At 40.2% G+C, this 12,537-nt stretch overlaps 1 protein-coding gene across 2 annotated transcripts in view; it reads right to left on the bottom strand.

Annotated features, from left to right (window-relative positions):
• Positions 1-12,537, bottom strand: part of XRCC5 (X-ray repair cross complementing 5) — a 98,837-nt gene that overhangs the window by 51,937 nt on the left and 34,363 nt on the right. For both annotated transcript variants that reach the window (XM_079132990.1, XM_079132991.1), the window contains exons 11-13: positions 6,644-6,781; positions 5,738-5,828; positions 2,858-2,991 (exon numbers count right to left, since the gene is read on the bottom strand). In XM_079132990.1, coding sequence (XP_078989116.1) covers positions 2,858-2,991; positions 5,738-5,828; positions 6,644-6,781 — 363 coding nt within the window. The remainder of the gene's footprint in view (positions 1-2,857; positions 2,992-5,737; positions 5,829-6,643; positions 6,782-12,537) is intronic.

The raw sequence follows: 12,537 nt of genomic DNA, 5'->3' as shown, positions 1-12,537 counted from the left end.
ACCAGCCCCTGAAGGCCCTCTGCTAAACTCACTTTTGCTCACCATTGTGCAACATCTGCCTTGGGATTCTTTCCATCTGGACACTTCTCTTACATGCCTTTCAAGATGACTGTGGTTGGGGTGAGGCCGGAGCACCTGGTTCTGTTTAGTAACAGCTCTTCTTTCTGTATCTGCTCCCAACCGCCCCCTCCAGGGTTGGAGTGGTACTCGGCTCTTCCCCACTCACCGTGCTCTCACAGGCCCTCTCATGCACTTCTACCTAAATAAGGAAGACTCTTAAATCTATATATTTAGACCTACTTTTCTGGGCTCTACACACCTATTTCCTATTTCCTATTTCCAACTTTCCTCTGAATGTCTACACTGGTATAGTCAACAGATTACTCAAATTTAACACTTGTGAAAAAAAAAATGACCTTTTCCATCTGCTCTTTCTGTATGCTTTATCACAATTAATGGTGACATCATCCTTTTAGTCACCCCAGCTAGGACTGTTAACATCAATTTCTTTTTCTTGCCAACCACCATCCAATCTCTCAAATCCTATCTCTTCTACCTGCTATATGCCTTCAAACTCAATTCCCCCTCCAGTCTCTGCATCACTGCTTTAACTCAAGCCTGAAGCAGGCCACTGCAGGTTTCTCAGCCAGTCTCCAGTCCATCTCCTATGGCACCACCAGAGCTATTTTTTAAAAAAACGTGTTCCCTACATGCTGACAAAATCCTTTAATGATCACTCACTGCCACGAAATCCAAACTGCTGAGTGAGGCGCACAAGGCTCTCACAACCTCCCTACTTGCCTTCGCCGCCACCGTCCCCATCATTTTCCCTTAGAGAAATGGAATCATCTGCAAATTCTTAAACACACAGCACGTCTTCATACTGCCATGCTTTTGTATATGCAACTTGTTTTGCATCGCATGCCCTCGTTACATCATGCACCCCACCTTTTACCTTCAGAACTCTGTCCAAATGTTATTTCCTCAGAGAACCCTCTTTTCCCTCTTATTCCTGTGGTCTTTTCCCATCATTGTTTTAACTACTGGCTTTATTATTTCTCTACTCCTCTCTCCTCTAAAGGAGTCCTTGAAGTAGTGAGCCTATGTTATTTTTAGCTCATGCTTCATTGTTAGTAAATATTTGTTTCTGGAAAAAAAAAAAAGTAAATTCAATTTATACATCCTTAGTGAAGATAAAGAATCTGTATTCTTTATATAGATGGGTCATATTAAACTCTCCCCCACAAAAGAAAGCAAAGTTGATTATGCTGTAAAAAACAAAGCTACCAGTGCTCACAGCTTTGAAAGATAAATCTGTCTGCATTTATGACTTGTATCCATTTTTTAGTCCAAAAAATTTATTGAACATAAATAGAGCCTACCCTAGGTAAATCTGTCAAGTAATAGAAGTTTCTCTTGTTTTGGAAAGTTTTCTCACTGCTCAGCTCCTTCCTTGCTTAGAAATGGCTTCAGGTCTTCAATTCCATACATCAAAACGCCAAAACAATTTTCATCAGTTATAACACTTAGAATACTAAAGGATTCATTGAGGCAGGCCTTTACATGTTAAACTTCATATTTCTAATTTCAGAACAAAATATTCTTTTTTTTATTACCTAAAGGAATTCCAAACATCAAAACAAAACAAAAACCACAGGCAGTTTCTCACATGCAGAGGATCCCTTGATTCAAAACATGCGCCAATTATCTAGAATACAAGTAACAATAAATGTTGGCAAGAATGTGTAGAAAAAGGTATACTTATACATTGCTGATGGGACTGCAAATTAGTGCAACCACTCTGGAAAGCAGTATGCAGATTCCTCAGAAAAGCTGAAATGGAACCTCCCTTTGACTCAGTTATCCCACTCCTTGGCATATACCCAAAAGGACTTAAAATCAACATTATAGTGATGTGACCATATCAATGTTTATAGCAGCTCAATTCACAACAGCTAACTAAGCTATGGAACCAATCTAGGTGCCCTTTGACAGATGAATGGATAAAGAAAATGTGATATGTACACACACACACATACACACACACACACAATGGAATAATACTCGGTCATAAAGAAGAATGAAATTATGGCATTTGCCAGTGAATGTATGGAACTGGAGACAATAATGCTAAGTGAAATAAGCCAATTCCAGAGAACCAAAGGTCATGTGTTTTCTCTGAGATGTGGATGCTAACACACGATAAGGGGAGAGATAGAAGTTCACTGCATTAGACAAAGGGGAATGAAGGGAAGGGAGGAGAAACAGAAATAGGAAAGATAGCAGAATGAATTGTACATAACTTTCCTATGTTCATATATTAATACACGACAAGTATAATTCCACATCGTGTACGACCACAATAATGGGAAGTTATACTCCGTATGTATAATATGTCGAAATACATTCTACCATTATGTATAACTAAAAAGAATTTTTAAAAAATATATAGGCCCCAATATGGACTTGGGTTAGTTAAGGATGTTTTGTGAAGTGAATCAAAATGAACAGTCCACAGGCTCTCCATCACACATTCACCTCACCTACGAGCAGACCTTCCATCCCTCTGTGGGGAAGAGTTTGCTTCAAAAGTTGCCTGTGATGTTCTTCTGTTCTCAGGGAGTCAGAGAAACTTACATCCTATTGCCATCAACTTCATCTGGGACTAGAATATTCCATCCTCCCTTTCTCACTCCCCTTCCACAGCATAAATCAGGAAAATGTTACACTTTTATTAAATAGAGCAAATGAGGTCCTCAGTGGATAGACATTTATTTGGGACTGGCCAATGACCATACCTTTTCACTTAGCTATCTTTGCATTTACTACAAATACAACTGGATCATCCTTCTCTCACCTGAAATAATCTCTGAAATTCAGGATTTGGGATCTTGGTGGTTGGAAACAAGTCTTCAATAGTGTCTTCCTCCTTGTCTTTTTTTACCAAGCTCATGGAGTCGATTAAAGCATCAACAGCACTTAACTGTGCCTCTTAAAACAAGAATAAACAGAGAAGCAGAAAGAAAAAAGGATTATTCTCATTATTCTCCACTAAAACAAATGCTTTTTATTTTATAAGTACAGCAATGCTGGCAGGTTATACAATCCTGGCTCTGCCAAAAATATTCTCTATGTATGCAAGTACTTAACCTGAGTCTTGTTTTTTTAATCTGTGAAAAGAGCTATTTAGAGTAGTTGACCTCTTAGGTCCTTTTCAGCTCCTCCATTTGATGAACCTTTGACAATGGAGTATCATATCAAAAGCAAAAAAGTCTATTCCAGAAAAATGCACGACAGCCATAGAAAAACCTGACTTCTCCATGGAGATTTGAACAAAATATTCAGCATTCATTGAGCTACTTGAAAAGAAAAGTATTCTGGGCTTTTAAAAAGAAAAGTTAGAATCTACAATCCCCCCACCTTTTTTTCCCTAGAAGACTGGTTTTAAAAAAAAATATGGACGGGCTTAATAAAAAGTAGAATCTTCTTTTATGCTTTTCCAGGTCTTTCTCTTGCATTTCATATGAATGAGATTTTTCTTTGTTTTTTTTTTTTTTTTTTTTTTTTTAATATAAAATAGCAGGAGACCTTAGACAAACTGTATAATAATGTAACCAGTATTAGGGAAAAAGTGTTCCAGTGCTACATTTGTCATAAAGGTAGCACAGAGGTAAGATGAAGAGGTTATATACAAAACTATTCAAGAAAGAAAATACGGAAAAATAGAAAAATATAAAATTGTTTCTGAATCTTAAGCCAGAGGAAATGAAAGGTGAAGACTGCACTCAAGTAAATTGTGGATGTATGCTGAGGAAAGGAAGTGAAAAAGAGAGGAAGGAATACTCTAGTCCTGGATGAAGTTGAGGACAGGACACAGGTTTCTCCGACTCCCTCGGAACTGAAGAACATCACAGGCAGCTTTTGAAGCAAACTCTTCCCCACAGAGGGATGGAAGCCCACTCCTGGGTGGGGCGAGTGTGTGATGGAGAAAACACGTATTGTTTATTTTGATTAATTTTCTTAAATTAGTAGTTAACAAAAGAGAAAGACATTAAAAAGAAAAAGAAAACCCCTATGGTACTGAAGCATAAGCTTTCTAAAACTTACTATAACATTTATCAGAGTCTAGAACCTTCACAGGAAGACACCACTAGACCACAGTGAGCTGATTCTTCTGTTAGAATCAGTTCCTTCTGCATATACACAGACCCATGTACATGTCTTACCCCACTCTACTCAAACTCTAAAGTTCCATGACAGCAGAAAGATGACAGCCTTTTCATGTCTTTTCTAATACCCAACAGAAAGCAAGTAAGAAAAAAACAAAAACAAAAAACTACCAAGTCAACAAGAATGGCATAGTCCAAAACAATGTGGATGAAAAGCAACTCTTTCCCAAATGCTTCTGTTCTGCTGATTCACAGCAGTTCAGCTGTAGAAGTAAAGTACTGTTTGGGGATTCATAGTCATTAGGCAAAAGGTAAAAGTACCTATGCCTAAGGTTTCTCCAAAGTACCTTATGCTTCTATTCTTTACCTTTTTAGATATTCCTTTGTACAGCCACAATAAAATAAAAGAGCACACAGGTAGGTATTGTGGCACATTTCTTTCCTGTTTCTGAACTTTCCAGAGGAGGTTTCAGGCAAAAGGCACAGCTATCACCAACTTAATGCGTGCAGCATCCTATACCAACTAGAGAAATAGACTAAACATCTTTAAGAATCCATTTTTCCACAGGAAAGAATGTAAACAGAAATATGTTAAAACACAGAAAACAGATCAACAGATCTAAAGATTTCTGATTTTTAAGATTCTGAATGATTTGTCTATAAAATCATTTTTAAATAAAGTTCTTTTTAAAAAAATATTCTACTCATTTAAAGTTTGGAATGTTCAACAGGTTCAGACAGATGACGACAGTGACAACTTCTATATATTTGGGTCCATGCCTGCCTCCACCATGATGTAGGGGGACTCAACTCTAGAAGGAAGATAAAGATCTCAGACCCAGAGACCCATATGCTTCTTGGCCTTTTCACAGCACACTGCTCCCAAAACAACCCCTCCATCCTACACTGACACAGATAAAAAATTAAACTTGAAGAATAAAACATCTACCATATTTGTTGTTCTTTTAGGTATGCTCTCTCATTCTGTCCCCTGCTATATTTTATTATAGTTGTCTTAAATGGTGAGCTCTCTGGAAGACTGGACCTGTGGCCCTGAGACTCACTCTGTGGAGCATCCTAACATGTGCAGCAAGGCCAAATAACAGACTTTCTCGCTGAGCTCCAAGTAACTCTTAGAAGCTGGAAGTAAGTAACAATGAGACTTAACCTTACTACAAACTACAAAAGAAGGGCAAAGAGAAAAGCTAATCTCCAACATTGTCGTGAACTTCCAAATTTCCTCATGCATGTAGGAGATGGTGTGATACTGCACATCAATTCATTGCAGCTGGGGCAAAGCTGCTCACAACCAGAGAACTGACATTCAGCACCAACAAGCTCCTCCCTAGACACATGCTCAGAGTCAGAAGGGGGAACTAGACAGTGTTTAGAAAGTTTAGGACAAAACTATTCCTACTACCAGAAAAACAGGTGGTGAGTATATGAACAGAACCAAGCAATTCCATCCTATGAAATCTTAGCACCAACCAATGACTGCAGTCACGTGATTGCCCAAGAACAATCTGGGCAATTAGAACCGTCAGTGAAGTAAATGGAAATAAACTCACCCGTGGGAGTAAATTTCTTATTATTTTTTAAGGATGAAAACATGTATTGCCGCAAGTCTTCCATGAAAGGCAGCTGCACATACACTAAGCACTAATGAGAAAGGGGACAAAAACAGAAACAAATTAATGGAAAAATCTAAAAATGGTCCCAAATGTTGTGAAAGTGGCACAATAGAAATATTTCAGAAATTAGACAGCTCAAATCTGGCACATGAAAAACTAATGTATTTTGATTTGTGCTACTGACTATTCGCAACTGTAAAGAGTATGAAAAATATTAAAATAAAAGAAATGCTTAAAAACAAGACTACTAAATAAAAACTGTAAAATGCATAACCAAGTAAAAAAAAAAATGGGAAAACGCAGGGTGCCTGGAAGGCTGACCTGCAAGTCAAGATATTTGGTTTCGCTTTATAGTTCTGCCAAGTGGGAAATAGTAAGGAATCTAGACTTGTATTTTAAACACAGATCTTCTAAAACACAAGAACCCAAAATAAACTTTACAAGGATCACAACAAAAATCACATCCTCAACCTTTGTTCATAATCCCTGTTTGTTAAAGTGGAAGTATTTCTCTTTTCATTTGATCCTGTAAAGTCAAAAAGGACAAGAACTGAGAAAAAAGATCAGTTAACCCTTACTGATTTAATAAAAAGCTTCTTAAATACTTTTATAAGTCTTGTTGTTTCCTTACAACTGAAAGTTTGGTTCACAGACCAGCAGTATCAACATTACCTGAAAGTTTTTAAGAAATGCAGGATCTGGGCCCCACTTCAGACCTAGGGATTATTATCTGAATTTTAACAAGATCCCCAAATGATTCCCATACATATTTACAGTTGAGAAGCACTGTGTAGCATAAAGGAATGGGTTGCGGGGAGAATAGAAAAGATCTGTGGGTTTTACCTCATAGGCATCCTTGATATAAGGGAAAGCCACACCGACTTGAGGATTAGCTCTTCTGTCATAAACATATCGAACTACAGCCACCATGTCTAATTCATCCAAGGCATGAACCAAGGAAGAAAGTGCAACTGCTGCTGCCTTTTAAGAAAGATGCATGTATTAACACAAATCCAATATGTGAGAACTTTCACAAAAAAAACTAAATATTTACAAGAGTATCATCCACTTTCTTCCTATTTATTTATCTATTTTTTTAAGTGCCCCATAGCTATATCTCCTAGGGATACAGCTCAGAGGCACATTGTCTGCTTAGCATGCACACAGTCCTTGGGTTTGATCCCTAGCACCACTAAATAGACAGATAATTAAATAACAGCCCTTTTACCCACCTCAAGGCCAAACTGTACACTTTAGCATACCTCTTCTGGGACTTTACTAACTAAACCCTCTATTACTTCGACCTTCTTTTTCCTCTGAATTCACACACTGAATAAATTCAAGTCTTAGCCCTTCTAAACAAGGTCTTTCTGTGTCCCTATCTCTCCATAAATTACTACTATACCTTTCCTTCTCTTACCCTCAGAAGTTCATAAAGTAATATTCTTCAGCCAAATCTAGCTACTTCCCTGGCTTCCTTACTGAAACCACACTCTGAAGTCACCCATGACCTTCTACTTGCCACAGCAGGTTGCTGACACAAGTATTTTCTGCCCACCCTACTTTCCCTGAACATTCTTCTTTGACTTCAGAAGCAACAGTCTTCCCTGATTGTTCTCTGTGGGCCACTCCTCCCCAAGCTCTTCTCTTAACAGATTCTTCAGTTCTACTTTTAGTCTTTTTCTCCTCCTCCCATTCTAAATTTCTACTTGGGGATTATTTCAGCCAGTCCCATGAATTAAAGAATAAAAAATTTGTACAATCAGTTTTTAAATTCTCCTAAGATTCAGACTTAAGATTGCTACCAGTTGATAGATAACTCATATGGTAGCCAATAACATATCTCCAAGTACCTGAAACTTTCCATGACCAAAACTACACTTATCCTTCCCCCTTGTTTTCCCATATTTTCTATATTCATTAATGCCACCACCCAAACTACAGCCCCAGAGTCTTTGCTAATGCCACCCTTCCCATCCCTCAACTTAATTCTACCTCTACGCTGTCTCTCAAATTTGTCCTTGCCTCCCCAGTTCACAGAGCTGATTGTATAACTCCCTTCCACAAAGACCTCCAATGGTTCCTCTGTTCCATCCTTACCGAGCTGACCAGTGATCAGGAGCATGTACTTTCCCTCCTCTGTAGCTTTGTTCATGCAATTTTCTCCTGGCTAGAATGCTCCCTCTAAATTTCTACTTTCTAGTTGAGCCTATTTTCCCTGCTCGAAAAATTGACACCCTCTCTATTTCAGATCTGCTTGACTCAGCTCCCTCCCTCTCTCGAACTCCCCAAGCACTCTGTACTTTTCTCAGTATCATAGCTAACCTGATTCACGTTAGCTATGTATATTCCCATATCCTCCACTAAAAACCTATGACATCAAAATACTCTACAGATTTCATAAGACGCATTTCCTTTTCAGTTCAATTCAAAGAATATTTACTTAGTGTCTATTGTTTGTTAGAAATTTTCTTAGGCCCTGTAAGAAAACAAAGATGAGGGGGGGATTCAAGATGGCGGACTAGAGGGTGGCTGCGTTTCGTGTTGCTCCAGGACTCAGGACTCAAGAAGAGGAGATATAGAGAGCCTTGGGACCAACTCAAAGCAGCCGGGCGAGAATCTCCCACTGGGCAGACGTCCCGGACGGGGCAAGAGCCCTGGACGGGGCGGCAGCCCCAAAAGCAGGGATCTTTGCAAAGTAGAACGGCCGCGAGGCGCCCCTCCCCCTGCCGGAGCAGTGATCGCAGACAGCTGGGAGCATTGAAGAGGGGGCTGCCCAGAGGAGAAGGAGAAATACGGGCTCGGCACGTCGCTTGGAATTGGATCAGCTGCGCCAGGGCTCCGGGCGGCTATCCGGAGGAGCAGCGTGGGTTCAGGACTCAAGAAAAGGAGATACTGAGAGACTTGGGACCAACTCAAAGTAGCCGGGTGAGTGTTTCCCACTGGGCAGGCGGACGGGGCAGTAGCCCCCGGACAGGGCGGTAGCCCCGAAAGCAGGGATCTTTGCAAAGTAGAACTGCCGGCGAGGCGCCCCTCCCTCCGCCGGAGCAGTGATCGCAGACAGCTGGGAGCATTGAAGAGGTGGCTGTTCACCACAGCGCTTAGACTCGGCGCAACCCACCCGCGCTCTGGGAGGCTGCCCAAAGGAGAAGGTGCTTGGTGAGCTGTTTGGACTGAACGTGACCACCCCTGAACACAGGGGGCTGCCCAGAGGAGAAGGAGAAATACGGGCTCGGCACGTCGCTTGGAATTGGAACAGCTGCGCCAGGGCTCTGGGCGGCTATCCGGTGGAACAGCGTGGTGAGTGGTTTGGTCCCAGAGCATCCGCTCCTGAACACAGGGGGGTTGTCTGGAGAAGGAGGAGGAGCGCGGCAGGGTGCTTGGGCTCAAAGTGACTGCACCAGGGCTACGGGAGGCAGTCGGGACAAGAAGGTGCACAGTGAGTTCTTGGGACTCGTGACGCACCAGATCTCTGGGTAACTGCCTGGTGGAGAAAGTGGTGCGTGGTGGGTCACTTGGTCTTAGAGCAACGGCACGGAACAACACGGAACGGAACGGCACGGAACGGCTGCCAGAGGAAAAGGCGTGTGGCGGGTCACTGGGACTCGGAGCGATTGTAAGGGGCTCCAGGTGGCTGCTCAGAGGAGGGGCCGCATAGCCAGGGGAAAAGTGCAGAGCAGGGTCCTAGACGGCTTCTTGGTGGAAGGGCCCCACAGACAAACTGAGGGGCGGAGCGAAGGCTCCAGGACTGCAGGCAGCTTCTCTGAGGAGAGGCAGCTGAAGGAGATTCGTTTGTGAAGGGTGAGGCTTCCAGGCCCAGGAGGTAGGTCCGGGTCCCTGGGATCATTGCAGAAGAAGGCTGCCCAGCCCAGGCGGTAGTTGTGAATTGAACGGAACCTCTGGGAGGAAAACCGACCAGCGAGACCTCCCCACCGGGTGACTCCTCCCTGTTGGGTGAGGTTCTCCCAAAAGGACCGTAAAATCAGAGACACAGGCCCAAAATGGTCTTGCATCAGCCCACAACCTACTTCCCTTCTGGATGACCATTCATCAGCAAGTGAAGGTACCTCTGCCCACTAGCAGGGAATATACCCCACCAGAAGGCCACCACCCCTAGGGAGTCAGCTCCCTTGTGGAGCACTGCATTATCAACTTCCTCCAAGATTTCAGGCTACTGAAGACTAAGAGGGGATATAATAGAAATCTTGAGGGATATTATAAGACAATAGAGGAAATCTGCAATATCACAGCGGTCAACTGATACCTGAACAATATGAGAAAACAAGGAAAGAAAATGCTGCAAACAAATCTAGATGTTACATCAATGAAACCCAACGACAGCATGGCAGAAGAAATGACAGAAAGGGAGTTCAGAATGTACATAATTAAAATGCTCAGGGAAGCAAATGACGAGATGCAAGAGCAAATGCAGGCACTGAATGATCGCACCAATCGACAGTTAAAAGAGCAAATACAGGAAGCAAAAGATCACTTCAATAAAGAGTTAGAGATATTGAAAAAAAACCAAACAGAAATCCTTGAAATAAAGGAAACAATAAACCAAATTAAGAACTCCATAGAAAGCATAACCAATAGAATAGAACACCTGGAAGACAGAACATCAGACATTGAAGATAAAATATTTAACCTTGAAAACAAAGTTGAACAAACAGAGAAGATGGTAAGAAATCATGAACAGAATCTCCAAGAACTATGGGATATCATGAAGAGACCAAATTTGAGAATTACTGGAATTGAGGAAGGCTTAGAGAAACAGACCAAAGGAATGAACAATCTATTCAATGAAATACTATCAGAAAATTTCCCAAATCTGAAGAATGAAATGGAAGATCAAGTACAAGAGGCTTATAGGACTCCAAATATACAAAATTACAACAGACCCACACCAAGGCACATTATAATGAAAATGCCCAACATACAAAATAAAGACAGAATTTTAAAGGCCGCAAGAGAGAGGAATCAAATTACATTCAGGGGGAAACCAATACGGATATCAGCAGATTTTTCAATCCAGACCCTAAAAGCTAGAAGGGCCTGGAACAACATTTTTCAAGCCCTGAAAGAAAATGGATGCCAACCAAGAATCTTATACCCAGCAAAACTTACCTTCAAATTTGATGATGAAATAAAATCCTTCCATGATAAACAAAAGCTAAAAGAATTTACAAAAAGAAAGCCAGCATTACAGAACATTCTCAGCAAAATATTCCATGAGGAAGAGATGAAAACAAAGAAACAAATCAGCAATGGGAGGAACCATCCTAAAGGAATTGTCAAATAAAGGAAGAACCAAGTCGTCTCAAAATAAATAAATAAATAAATAAATAAATAAAATGAACCAAATGACTGGGAATACTAATCATATCTCAATAATAACCCTGAATATTAATGGCCTGAACTCATCAATCAAAAGACATAGACTGGCAGATTGGATCAAAAAGAAAGATCCAACAATATGTTGCCTGCAAGAGACTCACCTCGTAGAAAGAGATACACATAGACTAAAGGTGAAAGGATGGGGGAAAACATATCATGCACATGGACTCAGCAAAAAAGCTGGGGTATCCATCCTCATTACAGATAAGGTGGACTTCAAGTCAAAACTAGTCAAAAGGGATAAAGAAGGACATTACATACTGCTTAAGGGAACCATAAATCAGCAAGACATAACAATCATAAACATCTATGCCCCAAACAGTGGCTCATCCATGTATGTCAAACAAATCCTTCTCAATTTCAGAAACCAAATAGACCATAACACAATAATACTAGGTGATTTTAACACGCCTCTCTCACCACTGGACAGATCTTCCAAACAAAAATTGAACAAAGAAACCATAGATCTCAATAACACAATCAATAATTTAGACTTAACGGACATTTATAGAATATACCATCCAACCAAGAGCGAATACACTTTCTTCTCAGCAGCACATGGATCCTTCTCTAAAATAGACCATATATTATGCCACAAAGCTAATGTAAGCAAATACAAGAAGATAGAGACACTACCTTGTATTCTATCAGATCATAATGGTTTGAAGTTAGAAATAAATGAAAGAGTAAAAAACAGAAGCTACTCCAACACCTGGAGATTAAACAATATGCTATTACATGATGAATGGATAACAGAAGATATTAGGAAGGAAATTAAAAAATTCCTAGAGGTAAATGAGAACAAAGAAACATCATATCAAAATCTTTGGGATACTATGAAAGCAGTACTTAGAGGAAAATTTATTTCATGGAGCGCATTCAATAAAAGAAGTAAAAATCAACAAATAAACAACCTAACACTTCAGCTCAAAGCCCTAGAAAAAGAAGAACAGACCAACACCAAAAGTAGTAGAAGACAGGAAATAGTTAAACTCAGAGCTGAAATCAACGAAATTGAAACAAAAGAAACTATACAAAAAATTGACAAAATAAATAGTTGGTTCTTTGAAAAAATAAACAAAATTGATAAACCCTTAGCCACTCTAACAAAGAGAAGACGAGAGAAAACCCAAATCACCAAAATTCGGAATGAACAAGGAAATATCACAACAGACACGACTGAAATACAAAACATAATTAGAAGCTATTTTGAAAATCTATATTCTAACCAAATAGAAAATTTCGAAGACATCAACAGGTTTCTAGAGACTTATGAATTGCCTAAATTGAGCGAGGAGGACATACAAAATTTAAATAGATCAATTTCAAGTAATGAAGTA

This window comes from Sciurus vulgaris (assembly GCF_902686455.1).
Source record: "Sciurus vulgaris genome assembly, chromosome: 3".
Taxonomy (NCBI): domain Eukaryota; kingdom Metazoa; phylum Chordata; class Mammalia; order Rodentia; family Sciuridae; genus Sciurus; species Sciurus vulgaris.
This window is presented reverse-complemented; position numbering and strand designations above follow the sequence as displayed.